This window comes from Hipposideros armiger, unplaced genomic scaffold, assembly GCF_001890085.2.
Source record: "Hipposideros armiger isolate ML-2016 unplaced genomic scaffold, ASM189008v1 scaffold_472, whole genome shotgun sequence".
NCBI lineage: Eukaryota > Metazoa > Chordata > Mammalia > Chiroptera > Hipposideridae > Hipposideros > Hipposideros armiger.
Window position 1 is genome coordinate 384,790 of NW_017731822.1, and position 24,144 is coordinate 408,933.

Consider the following 24,144-nt stretch of genomic DNA (forward strand, 5'->3'; position numbering starts at 1 on the left):
ATTTTCTGCATATTTCAGAATTAGAGTCAAGACCCTAAGAGGAGACAACACTAACTGGAAAACCAGGGAGAATAATTTCAGAAAGGAAAAAAAGCCAAACCCACAGTAGGTCGTCAGTCGTAAGTCAGATAAGCCCAGGAAAACAGAGGAACAGGAAAAGGAGGAAGGACCCCATGCTCGAGGGCTGGAGCGCAAAGGAGATGGACAGGAAGGACTCACAGTCCAAGAGGGAACAAGTGGGTAAAATTCTCAGGCAAAAAACACAGCACGGTCCTCCTCCTTACAGATCTCAACACTAAACCAAACCAGCATTTCTCACACTGCTGCAATTCTTGACGCTTTCATCAGTGAGCGTCATCATCATTTCCCTCAGCAGATAGAAATTTTTGTGGAGCAAACAAATGAGAGCTAAAGGGAGAAAGAAAGGTGGCGGCCCAAAGAAAGGGGACCCTTCCTTTAATGTGTTATTCGGGAATGAAAGAGGATACATCTAACTTCAATGCTTTGCAATAATTACAGTAAATGCCACCATTCATTTTAAAAGCCTATGTCACCTGAGGAACTGTAAGTCAATGCAGCTTTGCTTTTTAATGCAAAAATGTTTAGAAAAACATTACATGTGAAAGTGTCGACATATTAAAATGGAAGAGTTTTCTTTAATCATGTTATGGTGTTTCATATGGCCACTTGTCACTATTTTATAATTCAAAGAGAATTTATCATGACAAAAACAAAACAAAAAATCAATACACTTTTTATGTGGTGTTTTGGGGGCACTGGCTCTTGTGTCTTTGGGAATTAGAATGGCCAGAACTGTGTCTCAGAGTAAAACTAAAACGGAACAATATTTTTAAAAAGGAAAAGAACAACAACAACAAAAAACCATACATAGCTTACCATTTTTTTGACTTCAGCCGGGGAGGAGGGTTTCTGGGAATGAGAAACAGTGCTCTCATTGGATGCATGTCACAGAGAGCTGGGGAGAGGAGACGGTCGTGTCAGTACGGCACTTATTACTCATTCTTGATCTCTAGGGCTCACGCAATATATCAAATACTCGGTACCATCATCTGCTTGACACGCTTTATGTCAAGCAGTCTAGACACCTAGTTAGGAGCCCTAGGGCACACCTTGAATTCCCCATGTAAACATAGCAAAATATGAGGACGAGAGCAACAATTTCAAACAGACAGTGCAAAGTTTTCATGGTCTAAGATAAATATTGATTCAAAGTTTTAAAAGAGCCAACCGCCTAAGTTTCGAAACCATCTATAAGATCACAATGAAAATAATTTTATTTCCATAGGCCTGTCATGAGGATTAAATGAGGCATTGCTTGCAAAGGCCCCCACACATGCCTGGAACATAGTGAGTAGTTAGCCCTCCAAAAATGTCAGCTGTTCATTGTTACAGCTATTATTACTATGAAACAGCAAACTGTCAGAGTAAAATGGAATTGCTGAATTCTGTGCACTTACTGTTTGCACTCTTATCGCTCGCCCAATAAAGGCATGTGAGGTACCCAAGTACACAACATGGTGTCCCAATAGGCAACGTGCTTCTCACGTGTGTGTTACCTTCACAAGACTCTCACAAGGCAGCTGGGAAATGGCAGCCAAAGAAAAAGATACTACTACTGCACTGTGACAGCAAGCTGAGACAAAGGGTCAGGCAATACTTCCCTGTCTCAGTTCCTCAGGGGAGCACGAGGGAACATATGGTGTTCAAGGCAGGTGTCATTTCTGCACTGCACACTAATTCTTAGCTGTTGGTAATTTGTTTTCATTCATTCAACAAAAATTTATTCAGCAACAACCATGTACCAGTTATACATTCTTTATGTATACCTTTTTTTAAGGGGGAACCAGAGAAAATGCTAGGTTTTTTCTTTGTTCTCTGCAATTCTACCCCGTCCCTGGTCAAAAATCAATTTTATGAAGTTGTCAAATGATTTAATCCAAGGCAGAAGCAAAATTCCACAGGTAATACAAAAAAATAAAAATAAAAATTATTCTATAGATGAAAAGTTTTCCCTCCATGTGTAAAGTCAAAACACAAGTAATGCTTAAATTTCACGTGTTAGGACCAGTTTTACTGAATATTAAGATCAAATTGCAAAAAGAAAATTTACTGCCTGTTCTCATGTCACCATAATTTCAGGTCACACACCTTAAGTAAATGATAACGTAACCTCCAGACCTCAGGGAGATCTCCGAAAGGAATAATGGATGCCAAGGGTTCCTTTACATCTAAAACTTCACTGTACTAGTGAGTCCTTCATCTAAACGCCCCAGGAATGGCTTCATCCATGGAGCTGTTCTTTTTGAAGCCTCGAGACTAGGTTTACATTACACATAAGTGGGTAATAAAGGAGAGAGTGTTACTTACGGGGAGCACCTTCTGCCATCTCAATAGCTGTAATGCCACAAGACCAAAGGTCACTCTGCAAAAACAGAACAGTGTGTTATGGGCAGCATGTTAGCTCTGAGGCCACAGCTTACCACTGCCAGTTATAGACATAAATGATATAAATGCATCCTGTGGCATAGAAACTGAAAGGAAGTTTGCCAGGAAATTAAAAGCACAAACACATTTGTCAGGATACCTTCCAAATGAATAATAAAATAAAGCTAAAACTGACTTGTTAGAACCACTCATATCTATAAAGGAGTTAGAGATGGTCCACATAAAACTGCCCACTGTGTGCTCTGCTGTCCAGTAGGTTTCTTCGTTTCTTTATAAGCATTCAATCATTTGGACTCCTGGCCCAGATTCATGTTTATTTTTATGTTTTATGTTAACATCTTAAACTTAATTAAGATGTTAAAAGTTGAAAGGCTAGAAAGCACTCTTTATAAAAGGTCCGCAGCAGAATTAATAAAATCTACCAGTTTTCTAATTTGAGGCATGCTGCCAGGTCTGCACTTGCCCCTCAAACTCAGTAAGAGGTGAGCAAGGAGCAAGTGTGCAGCATCTTTTCCTGCTGGTTCCCTTCAAGTATTAATTTAAAATCTGAATTTTAACTTTATTCCCCACACTAATGTAAGTGCCACGAGGGCAGGCATTTTTGCCTGTTTTATTCACTTCCGTATCCCTGGAATTATGACCCGCACGTGGTAGGCACTCAGTAAACACAGATGACGAATGGATAAAGGGTTATCAGCCAGTTTCTTAAAATTCAAACAATATTTTTAAAAGTAGGTAATGGATGCCTATTATCATTAGCATTCGTTTGTTTATATACTATCCTAATAAAAGAATTAATTAAAGTTTAAGGGTTTTCTAAATAGTCTATTATTATGTTACAGAGTTCAAACACATACGTGTGATTACAAGAATAAGGACAGGCCCACAAATTTCTCCCTCATTTTTATAGTTTTCTATATTATTGGGGGTGCAAAGGAGGGGTTCGCCACCTTAACCCGATGACTGTTTCACATGAGGAACATCAGTGGTCGGGGAACAGAGACGCTGCACGCTCCCTGGTGTGATGCAGCTCGAACCACACATCTCCTCTCAGGGGATCTTGCTAAGGTTTTTTCCTGATACTTACTGAGCTGAGCCTCTCTAGGTATAGAAAAGAAGCTAAATGACATTACAAAGATGGAAAAGTTTAAATTTGGAAATGGTAAGACAAAATCTAGAGGGAACACTGCCTCTCTAGTAAGTCAGTGTCATGAAAAAAAAAAATAGGGGGGATAGGAAGGAGGGAGGGAATAGTCTTGATTAAAAGATACTCAATGGCCAAACAACCAAACACAATGTCTTGTCCGATACTGAATACTGGTTTGGACAAACCAGGTGTAAACCAGCTGGGTCTAATTATGGACTCTATTTAAAAATTATTTTTCATTTACTTACATATGAAAATACTCTGAGTATGTTAGAAAATGTTTTCAAATTTTAGAGATACAGAATGATGATTAAAGAGTGAAAAGTCATAAAGTCCATAATGTATTCTAAAATACTTCAGCATAGGGCCAGCTGAGTGGCTCAGCTGGTTAAGAGCTCGCTCAAGAGTGCGAGCTCTGAGCAACAGGGTCGCCGGTTCAATTCCTGGCCCAAGCTGAGCTGCCACTGTGCTGCCAACAGTTGGCAGGATGGCTCAGCTAAAAACAATGAAAAAAACCCCCCAAAAATAAAATACTCCAGCATATAAAAAAAATAAAATTAAAATTCCTCTGCTCCCTGGGCTGAAAATGAGGTTCATTAATTGGGTATTGTAATAAATACTGAAATGCACTGGAGAGTGTTAACATAGGAACTTAATTTTGAATAGCATGTAACAGGTACAATAACCACTCTGACTCACTAAATAAGGCAAGGGAACTTTTCTAAAAAATAGTTTTTGTTAACATATTCAACCTGAATCTGATATCAAATATGAGTTTTACACCAGGATCAAAAAAGTGCATTATTGATACGAGTCCCTAGAGGTCACTCTAATAATTTAAAAACACTTGAGTACCCAATCAAAGCAGTTCGCTCTTTAACAATACTCTGAAATTTCATGTAGATGAAGCTATTGCTGTATATCCTGACAGTATTTCTTAAAAAACAAATACCTGATCTCATGACAAAAAGTTCTATGCACCCCGAAGTGGCCCAGGCTGCCCTGAAAGCAGTGCACTTAGTAAGGAAGAGACAGGTGATGCGGAGCAGGCAAGCCAGCATCTATGTACTGTCCCGGCAAACGTGCACTCGCAGCAGGGGGCCCAGGTCACCCTCAGAGACGGCAGGAAGGAACAAGGAGTGCGGGACATGTAAGCAAAGCCCCCATCCCTCAGGGATGGCAGGGACCCGGTGAAGGCCAAGCAAGCAGGCGCCTCTTACTCTGTAATCATAGGTGGCATCTGGGTTCTCGTCGCAGGCGATGACCTCCGGAGCCATCCAGTAGGGGGTGCCTATGAACGTATTTCTCCTCCCAACTGTCCTGTCGAGCTGAGCACTCACACCAAAATCCACTGGGAGGAAGAGAGAGCGGACCACAGTTAACAAACAAGTAAAACGCAGAGCAGGACACCTGAGGAGGAGGTCTCTTCAGAGTAAACTGAAGCAGTAACACTTCACGGACACACAGCCTCTTCCAGGCCAGTGCCAAGGAGCCACGTTCCCCTCTGGAAGCTCCTGGCAGGCCTGGCCCCAGCCGCCTCCCTCAGCTCCCCCACAGCGGCCACTAGAGGGACTCTGTGGTGAGCCGGGATCTTTAGTGCGTGCTGGGAACATGGCTGCGCAAACAAGATCGAGTCACAGAAAGCCCCAACTTCAGGAGAACTGGCTGAGACCCACATGACTCAGCTCCCTAAGTGGCACTAAACACAGAAAGAGAAGAAACCCACAAGGGTTTTCTGGAAAGACCACAGGACTGAATTAAATAAAGGGAATCAAGCTAAATCACACATACACTAAGAAACACGCCCAAAGTACCTGAGACTTCTGCTAACGCTTCACAGTGACTCCTCTGTCCCACCCAAGTGAATGGTGATGGTGGGCTACAGGAACGTCAAGCATGGGGGGCAGAGCTGGCAGGAGGACCGCTCTGCGTAAAGGGATGTTTGCCCCCGTCATCACCCACACACAGTGCCATTAGCCCTCGTCAGCAGGGGAGCACAGCAGTGCAGGAGCTGACGAGGAGGCCTACAGAGGGCTGCGATCATCAGCGGTCACAGATTCAGCTGTCACCTGGTCAGGAGGCAGGCCCACATGCTGGATACCCCTCTGAGGCAGGGATACGGCAGGACAGACGGTGTGGCTACCGCTACCTGGACAGTAGGAACCGATCACCAAGTGATTACTGAGGGACTGTCATAGGCCTAGTGCCACAGGGCCAACACAGGGAACACACACAACTTGCAGAGCTGTTTAGAATGAGAACAATTCGAGTGCCTCCGATCTTAGCTTTGAGGTGATTTTCCAAGTTGGCGGACTATTCCTCCACAGATCACCAATAAACACAGGCACTAGGCAAGAAAGCAATGATAACGATCCTATTTTGAAAGGTTAACTGCTGTGCGTCAGGTTTTTGAAAGGTGAACTAGATTCTTATAAGCATAAAAATTTTTGTGTGATGCTTTAGGGAAGAAAAAAATGTTTAAAATCTGTTTAAAAATCCGACAGGCCCATGATAGGCAAGTGGGATAGGAACAAGTTCAGATCAAGGTAAGGAAAACCAGAAATATAAAAGAGCCATTGTAAAACCATCTCCAGGAAGACACTCTGGGCTGCATCCATCATGCGTTTACTGAACACCTACTACATCCAGGGCACGGTGCTAGGTGCTGGGTAAGAATATTCTGACAAATAAGATAATCCAAGCCGCTGCACTCCCAGAACTTATATTCTGGTAAAGGAGTCAGAGCTATAGTAAACAAATAGCCTCATAATTATAAACTGTGATCAGTATTACAGAACAAACAAGCAGTGGGACCCCACACAGAGGGTGAGGGAAAGACCTCTGTGGATGAGGAAGAAACTGCAACTTCCAAGCGGGACAGGGTGTGGGAAGGCCTTGAGACAAGTTCCAAGGAAGTGAAAAATTGAGTGACTGAGGAAGAAGAGAGAAGTGAGGACGGTTACAAAATGAGGTTGGAAGGTCGCAGGGGCCGTGGCTTTTAATGGGCCATGGTAAGAAATGTGGATTTTATTCAAAGTGAAACAGGAAGCCATCAATGGTCTTCAGGCTAGAAAGTGACGTGATCTGTTTTGGACAAGATTCTGTCTACCACACAGAAAACAGGGCAGAGGGGAGAACCGTGAGGGAGGGAGGTGGAGCCAGGCGAAGCAGTGGGCCCAGCTCCCACCTGTTAAACTGAACAGTAATAGAAAACGTGGGTAATGGACTGTTGGCTCGACGCAAGCGGAGCAGAGTGCTCCCTGTGCCCAGGTACAAGCATCACATCCCGGGGCCCCGCCATCACCTACCGAGCTTCACCTCTGCATTCTCTGTCAACAGCACATTCTGGCCCTTAATGTCCCGGTGAATCACATGATGGATGTGAAGATGCGCCAGGCCCTGAACAAGAAGACAGATCTGAATTTTAGGACTTTTGTCACTGTAAGTAAATAAGCAAGAACACCCTCTTTAGGACAAAGTGCGCGTGCAGGCCAAAGGTTTTGGAAGCCATATTTAGAACACACAATTCCATCTTAGTGCATTTCCAGGAAAACATCCCCCCTCACTCTACACAGACAGAAAGGCATACCCCCCGGTTCCTCTGGGTTAGGTCCCCTGTGAGCAGCATCACCATTTCTAGCTGCCCCTTGAAGACATACTGTAGATGACCATCTGCACTTTCTCTGCTATAATTTGTGCTATTTGTGTACAGGGTGGTTCCTTTCCCATGATACACATCTATCTTTCAGTGGGTGACCCCGTGGTATATTTGAACTAGACACATCCCAGGGGAAGAGCGAAGGGCGAGAGTGGGGTTTCAAGTCTGGCTGGTTTTCCCAGCACACAGTGACAAACTGCTAACTGGTGATCAATCCCACTTCTACCCCAAGCGTGACACAATTCTGCCACCAAAAGAGCTTTGTGTTCAAAGTATTTCTTTCCCAAGGAGATAAACCCTGCTGGGCATATGGCGCTTTTGATGACCTCGTATCTGGAATGAGGTCCAAGAACATGTCTCTTACGAGAGACGGTGCAAGAACACAAGCACATTTTTTGCATCCAAATATGGTCTACAAGGCAAAAAGGCACCATTCTCACAATGCATTTACTCATTCCATCTTTAACTAAAGAATCCAAATCTACAGCCCGCCTCCTTAAGATACAGCAGCCTATTTACTCTGAAACGTCTCAATTCAAAACGGGCCGACTAGAAATAAGGATTTGACTTTCCAGTTTCATTTTTTATGGGGTTTTATTGTTATCATGACTTTGTAGGCTATGAATTAAATACAACAGCTGTTCTAGAACACTAATTTTTCTAGCACAGGGTTTCTAACCAATCATTTACAAGTCTGCCTGTGAAACAGAATAGAGTTTATGTGATGGCTCTGTTTATTTTTCCACCAACAGGATGTGCAGTGTTACACCACAAAGCACTGACTAGGGGGAAAAAAAGCAATGAAAATATATGGTATCTTAGTGCTATAGTTAGGAAGAAGGTCCCTCCTTTCAGCATGGAATAACTTTGAACAGCAAAAAAAAGAGACCTAAAAAATATACAATTTCCCTAATTCTTTCGTAATTCCTACTTTTATTACTTCAGCTTATTTTTTATTCTCTAACCTTCACAAACCCACTTCTCATACTTTATAGGATTATCTTAGCAACAAACACAAGTACCCATGTTTTCTCAAACAAATGTGGCCTGCGTGCCCTCTTGTTCTTACAAGCAATAATGTAAAAAACATCTCCTCCTCTGTAGCACGGCAAAGGATGGCTGCTTGCACGCGTGACCCTGCTCATGGTTGTGGCTCAGAGCCCTTAACCAATGTCATCCCGAGTTGTGAGTGTTCTGAACTATGAATACAGTTTTCCTGTATTAACTGAAGCACCTGGGAGGGAGGGACTGTGTTGTGTTCAACTCCTACCACGCCAAACGCCACGCTACAATTATTCTTCCTCAGCGCGGGTGACAAGTCCAAATACACAGAGATACCCGTTCTAGACCCAGCAAATCAGTGTTTGTGAAGTAGGAAACGCTTCTCCTGTAACTCTCTCGTTCATGGACACAGAACAAGGAGGAGTCAAAGGCTGTCCCTCAGTATTGGTTATGAAAGGCTCTAAGTGCCCATACTCAGCAGGAAATATTGGCTGCAAGCAAAATTTATAAACTGTGTGTAGACTGTCAACGTGGCAGTGGGCGGGAATGCCCGTGCTGGCTTCAGGTTCCAAGGGTTACAGTGGGCTGGTCCAAGAGCTTTTTTACTGCTATCTGAGGCCTATATGCTCAAGACTCTCAATCTTTTGAGGGGTCTTAACATAGCATCATCTGAATCTAACATCCACTAAGGCAGGAGGGCCAATTTTGCCATCGCAGACATTAACTAGCTCAAGCGGTGTCTCAGGGTATCTGCTTGGGGATGGCGGTCTCCTTTCCCATGGAAGCTCACCCCCGCCCCACCACACTGTGTTCTCGTTACCAAAACTGACACTTAGTAACTCCTGTGACAAGTAAACACCAGTTTGTGATCCACTGACTCTTCTAGAGGCGCTTTTTGTTTTTAGTTCATTTAGAGTTTTGTTATAAGAAAACTCCCATGCTAGATGAAATGTAGATAAAGGAAACACATTTCACAGGCTCACTGAGGTAGAAAACATTTGCTTCATCTCAAAAAGGTGTCCATTAAGCCACTGTATTCAGGCCGGACGGGGCTTCAAACAGCCTGGGCTCCTTTCAGATGCTGCCCGAGGTCAATGGTGGGAAAACAGCTACATATACTTATTACACACAGTAGGTGAACAATGCTTGCTTGTGTATATAAAAATGTGAATTGTCTTTGATACCGCGGACATTTACACTAAAACCTACTTCTCTGCTTGAGAAATCCCACACCGGAATTACACATAGGAGAGGTACGTGTGAGTGTGTGCCTACAGCAGAGAATAATGTCAACTAATATTTACTGAGAACTACTTGTGTAGCCACATGCTACATGAGATAATTCACATACACTAACTCATTTAATTCTTATCATAATGCACCCCCTTCCTAGGCTTGTACCTACATTGTACAGATGAAGAAGGAAAGTCCTGAAGGTGAGTGACTTTGCCAGGGTGTGCAGGAGATGATGGGCCCGGGCAGGACCCAAACTGAAGCCTGGCTCACTCTATCACCCATGCTCTCAGCCAGGCTCTCTCCTGCCCACCAGGCTAAGCGATTCACTTATTAACGTAACACATACATCTGCCCAGTCGCTGAACTCTCTCACAGCTCCGTAGGGCGGGGTACTTAGCTTCCCACTTTTAGGCTCTGCTCTATAATAACTATAAAAGATAGAACCCTCATGTTTTAATAATGAAATTTGAGTGTGATTATTAAGATGGCTCTCCCAACTCACCCCCACAACTAGTTTTCTTAAGGGAATGGTCTATTTTCAAGGGCTCTGTAAAATATCTAAATAAAAAGAAATTAAGACTTATCTTTAATGAATTTTAGACGCCATTTTTAAAATTTGTACTCCTCTATGAAACTTAAATATAAAAAGTAGGGTAAATTTACCTACAAGTAAAAAATAAATTATTTTACTGGTGAGAGAAGCATAAGAATTAGGTTCTAGTTTAACTCCATGGTCTTTACTTCTAAAAGGTGGTGGGTAAATGAAATCCAAGTCATGTAGGTATGTGATGCAGGGGTAAAGGAAAGAGAAAAACTCTGCTGGCCGACCAAAGCAAAGAGGCCCACTAACTCACACGCACATTTCAAACCTGAAATATTCATCTCCTTCTATCTGTGTGTCAGGGTGGCTCTACCACTGAAAGGAATCGTTTAGAAGCTGTGAAAACAGTAGTTCAGAAACTTACTCTAGGATCCTAAGCCAGTGTTCCAGTTGGCTATAAATAACATTAAACATTAGAACTCTTCCTCACGTCTCCTGTTTTCACATCACTTTTTCTCTTTGCTCCCCCACCTTTCTTATGTTTGCTAACTCCCTCACTCCATGAAACTTGACTACCTAAAAAACCACAAAGCTTACAAAAACTAAAAGAAACAATTCTTGGAAAATACTCTTCTGATGGGTATTGCAAGTATACCAAGGACCATAAGGACATATGATGTGGAGTATCTTCTCATGTGCTTATTTGCCATCTGTATATCTTTGATGAAGAGGTGCAGTTTAGTTTTAATAATGACTGTTTGTTAAGGGACTCTTATACAGCTGACAGTATCTCTTTTAATACCTCTATCAATCTTCTAGTTAGATATTATTATAATCTAATATTAAGACAGTTCGTAGATAAAGGTTTGATGCCACTTAAAAAAAAAAAAAAGAACTCTTCCTCACAAATATTGCAACCGATTTGAACGGTTAATGCCAAAGTTCGTAAGATAATTTTGAAAGCCAGCATTCAGCACCATTAATACTGATTCATAAACTTAGATGCAGAATTTCTATAAAAATAATTAGCGATTAATTATTCCTCTTCCCCTCCACTCTGATTTTCTTTTTAATACCTGGAGATGAATTCAGGGAAATGCAAAAAGACTATTTTTTGTTTTACTCTCCTTTCTTTACATACTTGCCAGAGTCAACACCATGATGCAGCTTAAACTACCAAAGCCACCCAGTGACAGGGTCCCTGGTTGTCACGGAAAGAATGCCCGGCATAGTTATGACTGATGAGAAGTGCTGCGGGCTAGCAGAATGAGAACGAAAACACAAGACCACGAGCGGGGCTCCAGAGCCGGGCCCTCTCCTTACCCTCAGGATCTCCCTGGAGATGTACGCTATCCAGTCTTCTTTGAGTGTGTTCCCCTTGGTGTTCTTCACAAGGTCTGTGATGGACCCGGCCCCGCAGAACTCCATAACAAGCTGCAGGGCAGACAAGACACACTGTGACCAACACACACCGGCAGTCAGGGAAGCATCAGGCCGTCAGGACACACCCAAGAAGTCAGAAAGCACAGTCTGACCCGCTCTTGCCTTTCCTAAAGATCTGGGCACGTGATCATTTTGGAGACATCCAAATTATTGAGATCGTTTCCCCAGCCGATTTATTCACGTAGTTGTGTATTTGCTCCAGGAGAGTCAGAGCTTCTGATATTCTACGGCACATCCCCCAGCGCAGAGGCTCTGGAGTGCTCTCCTCTCTCCTGAGCACATGGACATGGCAGCACCATTTCGTTTTTCATTAGTGCCCAATCATCAGAAATCTGATACAAGTACTCCCTAATATTATTCCTCATCTGCCAGGGGAAAAGATGCTCTATTTTTCAAACATTATGATTCTCAACCTATTTTATAGGTTTAGTATAAGAGAGAAACGCTATTTTTAAGCAATACATAATTTTTAATAATACATTATTTACTATACCTAAATGTTTGAATATAAACTCAAGTGTTTTTTTTTTTGTTGTTTTGTTTTTAGCTGAGCCATCCTGCCACCTGCTGGCAGCTCAGCTCGGGCTGGGTATCGAACCAGCGACCCTGTTGCTCAGAGCTTGCACTCTCCAGCAAGCTCTTAACCAACTGAGCCACTCAGCCGGCCCCCACAAGTGTATTTTTAAAGTACCTAGAAAATGAACTGAATTGAACTATTCTAAAATTTTACCTATGATGGGATTTGGGCAATGGAAATTAAAGGAACTAGTTCCCTTCTACTTTCTCAATTTTTGCAAATTTTCTACAATGGCTTCTTTTAAAAATTAGGAAAAGCATTACTCTATCTCCCTGCTTTCTAAGTCCAGTACCTTTGACATAACTAATGTGATGATTATAGATCTAATAGTAACTCAATTTCATCCTCTTGAATATAAACGTGTTTAATAAGAAATGAGGTTAAATGTGTCAATTCTAGAAATTTCCCTGGAATTACCTGTTTTTTTATAAATGATTATCACTAAAATTATTAATAAATTACTGACATAAGTCTGTTTTCTTGCGATCTGTCTCTTACTTCCAGGTGGTAAAGAAAAATGCATTTACTTAGGCTTCCATATTAATTAATTTCCACAAATAAAGTTTGTATTATACTGCTTTTATTTTCAAGCTCCTAGTTTCCTTACTATTTGCTTACATTCCTTTTAAAACGAGCCACTTTATTCCTGAAACACGAAGTTCACTGTTTCCAGGCAAAGTGAAATCAACATCCAAATAAACATTCAGTGTATTGTCAACCAAGAAAGAAAACAGCTACTACCCCTTTTTCTTTGCTTTTCTCTGCCCCCGCCAAAAGGTCCTTAAGGCCTTTTCAATATAACCCAAGAGGACACCCCACAAAACGCTAAGGGAACATGTGCCTACCCAGAGTTGGTCATCATGTCCTGGAGGGCTCTTTTTAATGAAAGCACCGTAATATGTTGCAATATTTCTATGATGAGAGTACTTCTTCAGCATATTTATCTCCAGTTTGATTTCTTCCTCTTCATCCTTAAGAAAAAATAAAAATAAAATGTGTGGCTTCTGAATAATGTGTGTCATTTTACTTCCCCCCACACAAACAATAACACAAGTCCCCTTTTCCCCCAGCAAGGGAGAAAATCGTGCCAAGACCTGGGGACTTTAAGGGGATTCATCCTCTGAAGTGTGATTACATGCCATGCAAGAAGTACATCAAGCATAAAAGGTCAAGATAAATATAGGAAGCATGGAGCAGAGGGCACCTGGGGTCCCAGCTCTTCCATTAACTATATGACCTCAGGCAATTGGCTATACTTCCCTGGGTTTCAATTTGTTCATCTGTAAATATGGGAGGGAAAAAAGAGAACTGACCGACTGATACTATTTCGCCTAATTACTAGGAAAGGCTATTTCTTTTCTAGAAACCACATGTGAACACAAACCACCTGGCACACTTAAGGTAGAAAAGGTTCACCTCTAACAACCTCCCACACAGGCAGATTGCTGAATGAGACCAGCCCAGCAGGCCCTGGCGTGCTTAGTGACATCCACCACCCCCCTGAGAATGCCAAGCAGTTCAGTGAACCCCAGTAACAAAACACCACTCAGTGACAGCAGGTGGTTCAGCAGGTGGCTCATCCCCCAGCCTTTTGCTTTATTAAAATAAGATGAGCAGGGGAAGGAATGCAGAGTTTGTGTGCGATCAGAGCAGGAATGACGGAAACAGAAGGTGACACAGGTCTGGAAAAACAAGTGGCCCTGTGAATGCTGAGAGCTGCCAGTGTCCGCCTTTCTCTCATATATACTCCTGGGGAAGAAATGGCACCAGCACGCACATTCTGCCCCTTGTTGCTGGCACATGACACAGAGAGAGGGTTCTGCCAAGTCACCTGCAGAGTCGTGCTAAGGAAGATTGATAGGTAGCAGGAGAATGAGGGAAAAGCAGAATTAAAGTGAGAAAAAAGAGAGAAGGTGAGAAAAAGAGAAAATCGGCCTTTGTTAGTTAGAAAAGCAGTGTTTGAGGGAAGACAAAAAAGATTGAGAAAAGTCTGATAACCAGATTCCCTTGACTACATATGTTTGCAAAAGGAAATGACTGGTTCCCCAAAACTTCCTTATTGTTCTACACTGACACACTCATCCCACTTAGAGCTGATGTTCTTCCCTCTCCAGGAAGACTCGGAGTTTCTGAGCAGGCTAAGCGCAGGTGTGCATGTATGAGAAAGAGAGAAGGCAGTGCAGTGGCTGTGTGTGTGTGCACATACACACACAGGAGGAAGGGAATAAGGAAGGAGCACATTAACGGGGAAAGAAGGTGAGACACACACACACACACACACACACACACACACACACACACACACGCTGAAGAAACTTATTGTTATAGCCTAGCACCTCCAAAAACCATTTGTGAGGCCTCACAGACCTAAAGTACGTTTGGTTTGCAAATATTGCTCTTTAAGATAAAAGCTGCAACATCACTAATTAGATATTAATGATGAGACCAAATGAAAAAAAAATGTTTTAAAATATAACTTTCAGTTGTACGTTACTGCTTTAGAAACCAGATACATTAACAAAACATGTAATCATTTTAGAACAAGATTCTCAAAATGTTGGCTTCCAGCTTGGTCCCGAGACATAAGTATTAGAATATTACAGCATATTCTATGGGGATAGTGGTCACATGACTGGCAGGAGACGACTGCAAATATGAAGCAGAGTCACATGGCCAAGTATAGTCTATACAACACTCTGGGTAATGATTCTCATTCAGACCCTGTATATATGAAAATCACACCAAATGCACTTCATTTCAATCTGGCAGTATAAAGTAGCAATGAAAAATGTGATACTGAGTAACTAGGATAACTACCTTAATTCTAAACAAAACCAATATCTAGCCTGGCTAATATCAGAGAATAACACATTTCTATTTGGGACCTTTCTTCAAGCGAACTTTATACAACATAAAAGGATAACAATTTTTATTAACCTAAGGTGCATGGAGGCATGCTCCAAACAGAACTTGGAAAGCCCAGTTCATCGAAAGCTTTATCTTATACTCTTTCCACACGTTCATTCAGACACAGAGTGTACACAACTAGGTGGCACAGGGCACATAGAAGCTGCTCCCTCCCTGTCACCACAACTAGCTCCCAACAGTACCTGTGGGCTCCTGAGCAGCCTGGGGCAACCCCAATGAGGATTGCCAAGGCTGATAAATTCCTAACAAAACTTAGCACGTGACTACGGCCATAAACACGCTCCTATGAGAAAGGCATGTGGTGTTCGTCCTGGGAAGAGGCCCACGGTTAAACACGTTGGGCCCTGAAAAGTCAAACATCCCACTTTCCTTATACTGGACCAAAATTAGGTCATTATAAAGTGAACTAAAGGTTTGATTTTTTTTTCCTTTTTATCCCAAATCAATAAACCTACAAGGTTCTGCGGTAAAAACAAAAAGGAACACGTTAAATTAGAATAGGGAAAAATCAAAATATTGATGGCAATTTTGTTTTTGTAGTAAGAACAGATAATCACTTCATAGAGTTAAGAGCATCTTATTGGACTGCACACTTTGCTTTATGGATCCAGCCCTGACTCCCACCTCTCTCCACCCCACCCCCCATACCGGCTAAATTATTCCAGGAGTTATTATTATTTATAATGCTCCGCCAGTAGGTTTCAGCTCTTGACAGAAGCAAAAGCTGCCTACGTTTCTCCCATGAGACACTTCCTGAGCAGTAAGTAAGGATCATGACGTATTTCAACTATAATAGTTGCAACATATTTTTCTTTAGTGACATTTAGGTCTTGTGGGACCTAACTTGTTCATCAATCTTTATAAAAAGAATCAAGAGTTTCCATAGGCACTTGATGTTTTCAGAGCCCATCGAGTTCAATTCTTACACATTTTATACAACTAAAGCTTCTTATAGGCTTAAACTCAGTACTGTCCACTGGTGTAAAAAACACAATACATATTGGTAAATACTGTTGGCAGATTATCCAGTTTATGTTCTCGAATCTAAGACGCTGCTAGACAAGACACACAATGACTTTATGTAACAAAACCAGACTCATGAACGTTCCTTCCTTTGCTTCCACGATTAAAGAGGACTGTTAAACATCTTATAAAAGGGCATTTAGTACCACTCATTGTCATTTACTGCATGCCCACCTTGGAGAAAGCATCAGAAATGCAATGTGCCAACAGTGTAGAGCCAACTACAATTGGAATCCTAATGCTTGTAACTATCGTCTTTAGAGTATTAATAAACCAACTTCTGAGTTCAAACCTCCCTTTGGCCGTTAGTTAAAAATAAGCTTGGTAGTCTCATTCCAATAGTTAAATACATACTACAGCCCCATTCCCCACCCCCACAAGCAAACTCCTCCCTTAGCCTGAGAAGATACAGCAGAAACAGACTCGGGGTAGGCTAGAACCGAAATGTTAAAGCAACAACAAATCCCACATATGAGGAGGAAGTGGAGCTGTGGACACAACATGACAAAAGTTTTTAACATCCCAAGTGTCTAGGCTGAGTCCAAATGACTTTGCTCTTCATTCTCCTCATTAGGAGGCCTGAGTCACATACAAAAATGAAAAAAAAAGGGAGGGGGGAGGGTAACAAGAGAAAAGCGAGAACGTTTTGGAAAGAAAGGTAAGGCTCCCTCCCAGTTCTCTCCAGTGATGAGGCAGCTGCTAGTTTTCCCTTAGTGACTTAATGCAGCTGATACCAATTTGCAGTTTGGACTCTAAACAGCCCCAGCAAACTCCCATAGAAAAGGTCTTTGTCTCAGGCAGGGAGATGACTAGGCCCGAGTTATCCGCTGCTAAGGAAGGGAGAGGGGAGAGTATCTGAACAGTGGTACCTCTCAAAGTCAGCTAAGGGTTTGTAAATGAGTCATATGACAAGCTCGCCCACCCACCATCTGAGCACCCAGGATTGCATATAATGCCATGTTTGTTTGTTTTTTAATGGCTCTTTAAAATGTTATTTAAACACTTGTTACCTAAATTTTCTCTCCTTCCACTGATGGCAGCAGCTATGCGAGGAGACAGACTTCAGATAAGCCAACCAGGAGGATCCAAGAGGACTGGCCATGCTCTAAGCTGATCACCTTCCTTCCTAGCATGCCCTCTTTACAGAATTCAGTCTACTCACGAACCGCGGGACAAAAAAAGAAGGATAACTCATTATGCACTCCATTTTCAGGAGCTGGAGAGGACTATTAAATGATGTATGCAAATATTTCTGGCAGATTTCACCACCAGAATGTATAAATGAATATACATTTAGATTTTTAAAAATCAGTTTACAAGTTTGTGTGTTTGTTTTAGTTAACTGGTACCGAATCCTTCTTGTGTGACTGTGAACTGGTAGAAAAACAACAGATCACCTTTCACCTGGCAAATCCCAGTTTTCTGAGAGCATTATTCAGCACCACAGTAAGATGAATTAATCAAAATAAATTTTTTTGACTCAAACAGACATATGAAAAGTTACACAACTTAAATTCACTGACAATTCAACCAAAGAAAGGCAACAGAACTATGCAGTAAAGATATTAGAACATGGCCAGCCGAGTGGCGCGTTAAGAGCTGGCTTGGGATGCCAGCTCTGAGCAGCAGGGCCCCAGTTCGGATTCCACATGAGGGCTAGTGACACTGCCCTCTACAGCTAAGATGGTGAACAACAGCTCAACCTGGAGCTGGGCTGCCATAACTGCAGTGAAGCTGCAGTGGGCTCCTGTAAGCTACCGTGAGTGTCCAGCAGCCTGCATGAGCTGCCAAGAGCCGCCGTGAGCAGCCGTCCATCTGCCTCACCTGGGAAGAGTGCAATGATAATACCAACAGGGGCCAGTGAAGCAACGTCCTCCACAACTAGACTGAAGAACAAAAGGACGGCAAAGTGTCTGTTCCCCTTCCCTGATTCCCCAGCGCTGTTCCCCTCCCCCAACCCCTCAATAAAATCTTAAAAAAAAAAAAAAGATATTAGAACAAAATTAAGGTTATAAGACCTGGTCAAAGGCCAAAGAATGTCATGTTCTTTAAAATTAATCAGCTCCTGTACCCCAGGATCAATCAGTCCCGAATAAAAAGCCAAGAGAAAAATTACAAAATTAACGTAACTAAAATGAAAATCAGGCACTCATGACATCTCTTGTTCAAGAAAAAATACTGTTTGGAACACATTTCGGACAAAAAGACATGCTCTCCATTTGTTACTGAATCAGTGAACTTGTGGGGCTCCAAAGTCCAAGGGGAATGGTCCTGAAGCCCTCAGCCTGCTCCCTTTCTGTCTTTTCTGTCTACAGGCACCAGAGAGGACCAACAAGACACAAGTCCTCAAAGAGGGCAGCCTTCTAGCTCCTCCATCTTCTACAAAGTTGGCCAGGTCACATTACTTGCTGAATATTTCAATGAGATTGTATCACTCAACTGGTATCTTTTAAAAGTAGGTATGGTCAAGAAGAAAATTACACAATCACACCATTCACCTGGATGGACATGGGGTGGGGGAGTGATGGCGCAAAACTTCAGACTATGACTAAATGATGCAGGATGGGGAATAAAATTCACTCCATTTGCCTCAGCATCACTCACTCATGAATAAGCTTGGGAGACCTGTCCTTCTGTGGCTGATGTCAGATCCACATGGAGGCCAAAATACACCTCCATGATAACCACCTACCAAAAAAAAGCTCAACAGGGCAAACGAATGTGGTGATCTCACTCAAACAATAAAATCGAGTAAGACAGATCACTATTTTCTCTAGGATCTAAATGTAACTATTAGAAGTTCCCAAAGTTTCATGTCATCAACACCCAGAAGTCCTAATAGTTGTCTTGTCAAGCCCCAATCTATAGGACACAATACAAGTGACTTCAACAGTATAACTTGAAATAGTTCATATTACAATAGTACTTGATTTTAGAATCCATCCATTTTCCTTCCCCATTAGGGAGTTACACACACATACACACGCACACTAGGAATATAGGCATACCTAGTTTTTATAGTACTTTGCTTTATTGGGCTTCACAAATAATTGCATTTTTTGTTTTTTGCTTTTTTTACAAATTGAAAGCGTATGACAATCCTGATATCAGCGCCCTTTTCTTAACAGCATTTGCTCACTTTGTGTCTGTGTGTCACATTTTGGTAATTCTTGGATTATTTCAAACATTTTCATTACTATTATATTTGTTATGATGGTCTGTGATCAGTGATCTTTGATTTTACTACTGCAATTGTTTTAGGGGGACATGAGCCATGTCCAAGATGGCAAACTTAATCGATAAATGTGTGTGTTCTGACTGCTACACCGACTGGCCATTCCCCCATCCTTCTCCCTCTCTTTGGCCCTCCCTAGTCCCTGAGACCCAGCAATATTGAAATTAGGGCAATTAATAACCCGACAATGGCCTCTAAGTGTTCAAGTGAAAGGAAGAGTCGCATGTCTCTCACTGTAATCAAGAGCTAGAAATGATTAAGCTCAGTGAAGAAGGCACCTTGAAAGCTGAGACAGGCCGAAAGCTATGCCTCTTATACCAAATAACCAAGTTGTGAGTGCAAAGGAAAAGTTCTTGAAGGAAATTAAAAGTGCTACTACTCCAGTGAACAAACGGTAAGAAAACAAAACAGACCTATTGCTGATATGGAGAAGGTTTTAGTGGTTTGGATAGATCAAACCAACCATAACATCCCCTTAAGCCAAAGCATAATTCAGAGCAAGGCCCAAACTCCCTCCAATTCTATGAAGGCTGAGAGAGATGAGGAAGTTGCAGAAGAAAAGTCTGAAGCTACCAGAGGTTAGTTCATGAGATCTGAGGAAAAAAGCCGTCTCCATAACATAAAAGTGCAAGGTGAAGCAGCAAGTGCTGATGTAGAAGCTGCAGCAAGTTATCCAGAAGATCTAGCTAAGATAATTAATGGGCATGGCTACACTAAACAACAGATTTTCAATGTAGATAAAGCAGTCTTCTATTGGAAGTGTCATCTAGGGTTTTCATAGCTAGAGACAAGTCAATGCCTGGCTTCAAAGCTTCAAAGGATAGGCTGACTCTCTTGTTAGGGGCTAATGCAGCTGGTGACTTTAAGTTGAAGCCAATGCTCATTTATCATTCTGAAAATCCTCTGCTTGTGCTCTATTAATGGAACAACAGAGCCTGGATGACAGCACATCTGTTTACAACATGGTTTATGAAATATTTTAAGCCCACTGTTGAGACCTAAGGTTCCTTTCAAAATATTAGTGCTCATTGACAATGCACCTGATCACCCAAGAGATCTGATGACATACAACATGATTAATGCAGTTTGCATGCCTGGTAACACAACATCCACTCTGCAGCCCATGGATCAAGAGTAATTTTGACTTTCAAGTCTACTTAAGAAATGCATTTCAAAAGGCTATAGCTGACAAAGATAAGGGATTCCTCTGATGGATCTGGGCAAAGTCAATTGAAAGCCTTTTGGGAAGGATTCACAATTCTAAATGCCATTAGGAACATTTGTAATCCATGGGAAGAGGTAAAAATATCAACATTAACAGGAGCTTCAGAGAAGCGGGATTTCAGCCCTCAGGGATGACTGTGAGGGGATCAAGACTTCAGTGGAGGAAGTAACTGTAGATGTGGTGGAAATAGCAACAGAACTAGAATTAGAGGTGAGCCCGAGGATGTGGATGAATTGCTGCAATCTCATGATAAAACTCTTAACATATGAGGAGTTGCCTCTTACAGATGAGAAAAGAAAGTGGTTTCTTGAGATGGTAAAGATGCTATGAAGATTGTTGAAATGACAACAAAGAATGTAGAATATCATAAACTTAGTTGATAAAGCAGATACAGGATTTGAGAAGGTAGATTCCAATTCTCAAAGAAGTTCTACTCTGGATAAAATGCTATCAAACAGCAACACATGCTACAGAGAAATTGTTCATGAAAGAGTCAATTGATGTGGCAAACTTCATTGCTGTTGTATTTTAAGATATTGCCACAGCCACCCCAACTTTCAGCAACCACCACTCTGATCAGTCTGCAGCCATCAACATCAAGGCAAGAGAGGATGGTTAGCATTTTTTAGCAATAAAGTATTTTTAAATTAAGGCATATACTGTACATTGGGTTTTTTAGACATAAGGCTTAAAAGACTACAGTACAGTGTAAATATAACTTTAAATGCACTAGGAAATAAAAAAATTTGTGTGACTCGCTTTATTGCAATATTCGCTCTAACACAGTGGTCTGGAACCAAACCCACAGTTATCTCCAAGGTCTGTCTGTACCTGCTACTGGGACCCTGAAGTAAGGCGACCAAAAGCAGGGCCTGAAATCTAGATCCTGATTGAAATGGAAAGCAGATCTACCAGGTAAGACCCAGTGTGACCAAAATCAAATCCTCATTAAAATACTTGGCTGTAACTGAAGGAAACCAGAATGTCACCCCAAAATACGTTTCTTTGACATAAGGATTCTTTAGAGCTAAAGGTGCTTGAAACACAGCATGTGCAAGAAATGCAATCTGACCTCCCCTCTTCTTCCTGAAAGAGATAAAACTCCCACGGGAAAGATGCCCTCCTACTAATCGGAAAAACATCTTATCACTAGAGACAGAGTTGAGGCTGAGAGAATTCTGTACAAACAAACCTTGTTAAAATAACTCTTATCTTCCTTTAGCCTCCCCATACATTTTAGCTAATTTTCCACAATTGCCTCTTTTTGTTCAATCAAGTATAAAAGAATTTTGGTTTTACCACTTCTATGAGTCTTCATTTTTCTTGTGAAGCCTCCCAGGTACATATGAGATACACACAGTAATAAACTTGTTTATTTTTCTCTCGCTAACCTGTCTTTTGTTATGGGGACACCAGTCAAGAACCTAGAAGGAAAGATTTTTTTTCCCTCCTCTACTTAATAAAACTTGTAATTATGTTATGAGACCCCAAAGGGAGCAGTAATCCAAAATGCTCACAAAATTATGACATAATATAGCTTGATATCAACATTTTGCCATTCACAACACAAGTGTGCAAGTATATTTAGATAACTACACACGTTTTAATGAGTCTATGGAAATAAAAAAATGTTATCAAAGACTATCTCTGGATTCTAGATATTTTTTCCTTAACTTAACCTAATTTTCTTCAACTGACATATTATTTTCCTAATTAGGAAAAAAAAAAGTGAAAAGTTTAGGATAGAGGAGTTAGCTCTCTAAGAATTCAATGTTGTATAGGGAATACAGTCAATATTGTGATAGTGTGGTACGGTGTCAGATGGTTGCTGGATTTTCATCATGGTGATCACTTCTTTAGGTATATATATAAATGTTGAATAACTATGGTGTACACCTGGAACTAATATAATATTGTATTAGCTATAATGTAATAAGAATCTTAAAAAAACAAAAAAAGAATTCAAGACAAGTTTCTTTCTAGCAACTGACGTGGTCCTCTACCTCCCTGGACTGAAGGCCCTTACTTTCTCCTTGCTGTTCAGAGTCCCTGCCAATCTCCCTGCTTGGGCTGCTTCCACCAGTGGTCAGTTAGTTATGCAGGGAGGTTGATGGGAGCTTGAAGAAATACAACCTAATGGTTACTCTGCTTTCTACTGGGTCAACAGCAGCAGAGCTCTAACTCTGACCTTGGCTTCATGGTCATTTCTTCTGTTTGCCACGACAGTATCTAATCCAGACCCATAACTTCCTGAGATTGGAAATTTCCAAGCTGAGTCTTTCCCTGGAGCAAAGGAGAAGATAAATGGAGCCCAGGATCACCCATCATGCTGCCTCACCTTCCTGACCTGCAAAGAAACCCGTAAAAAAGGGACTCTTTCCTCAGTCCAGTCACGCCCTTCCCTAAGCCACTGGCAATCTCCATGAAGCTCCCCATAGTGCAACCAGGAAAAGAATACTGCGCACACTTTAAGTGTCTTGCTTAAAACCCTGAAAACAGGCCCAAGAAAGGAATGGCAACAAGGGCACAGCTCTGAAGAAGGGATGGGTGTGACAGCAGGACAGGTTTCTGCACTTCTTACTGGGTCCATCTGTGTACTCACTTGTTCAAGAGTTCCTGCTTGCATATCTAACACAGTGAGTCAGAAAAAGGCTGGGCTCTGAAAGAGTCTTCAGTTAAAAAGAATGACGGGAACTTCTGTTCCTGGCCAAGATGGAGCGTCAAGGACCAGATCTGCCCTCCCACTTGAACAACTAAAATTAGACAAAACATGAAAAAGCTTAGGACAGCGGACCTCAGGCACTGAAAGACAGTGACCCCTGAGAGATGGGAAATGTGAGGAAAGCCCTACAATTGGCGAGCTGAGTGCCTTAAGAGAGATTCCAGGCTGCAGCACAGAGACGGGAAACCCCATCGGAGCTCAGAGGATTCTCTGAGTTAAGGAGAGAGAGAGCTGAGAGGCTGCGGAGACCACAGCGGCTAGCTCACAGGGCAGAAGACCAGACAGGGACAGTTATACAGAGCACGAGCGAGATCTGGAGCTGAGATGCCCCTGGAGTATTCAGCAGAACCCTGCTTAACACATCCTCGTGATGAAACTACCTGAGGTCAGGGAGAGAGCCCCAAAAGGACGGGGGACACAGTACCCAGTGCTCACAAGGTCGGGAAACAGTGTTGATACCAATGACCAGACAAAAAACTCATTAATCTCAGGAAGTTGGGTAGAGCATCCAGGAGGCTCTTAGTCAATCATGGGGCAAAATTAGCCTTAGACTAAATGCTGATCTGATCCAGGCAAGTGAATCTTAAGAGGATCATACTGTTTTCAAGTACCCAACTGCATCCCAGAGCAAAGCGCAGCAAGAATATTACAAGAATATAAAATATCCAACACCCAATAAGGTAAAAATCACATGTCTGGCATCTAATTAAAAATTACCAGGCCTGAGGCTGGCCAAGTGGTGCATTGGTTAAGAGTTGGCTTGGGACACCAGTACTGAGCAGCAGAGCCCCAGTTCAGATCCCACATGAGGGCCAGTGACACTGCGCCCTCTATAGCTAAGATGGTGAACAATAGCTCAACCTGGAGCTAGGCTGCCCTGAGTGGCTGGAGACAGTGTAGGCTGCAGCCCCTGCTGCAGTGGGCTGCCATAACCTACAGTG

At 42.0% G+C, this 24,144-nt stretch overlaps 1 protein-coding gene across 29 annotated transcripts in view; it reads right to left on the bottom strand.

Annotated features, from left to right (window-relative positions):
- MAP4K4 (mitogen-activated protein kinase kinase kinase kinase 4) overlaps positions 1–24,144 on the bottom strand; it is a 192,994-nt gene that overhangs the window by 56,001 nt on the left and 112,849 nt on the right. For 28 of the 29 annotated variants that reach the window (XM_019666503.1, XM_019666508.1, XM_019666507.1 and 25 more), the window contains 6 exons: positions 12,916–13,041; positions 11,374–11,484; positions 6,922–7,012; positions 4,834–4,964; positions 2,389–2,443; positions 898–976 (listed from right to left, as the gene is read on the bottom strand). In XM_019666503.1, coding sequence (XP_019522048.1) covers positions 898–976; positions 2,389–2,443; positions 4,834–4,964; positions 6,922–7,012; positions 11,374–11,484; positions 12,916–13,041 — 593 coding nt within the window. Of the gene's footprint in view, positions 1–897; positions 977–2,388; positions 2,444–4,833; positions 4,965–6,921; positions 7,013–11,373; positions 11,485–12,915; positions 13,042–24,144 lie in introns of those variants that run through there. The other variant, XM_019666512.1, reaches the window with a different exon arrangement.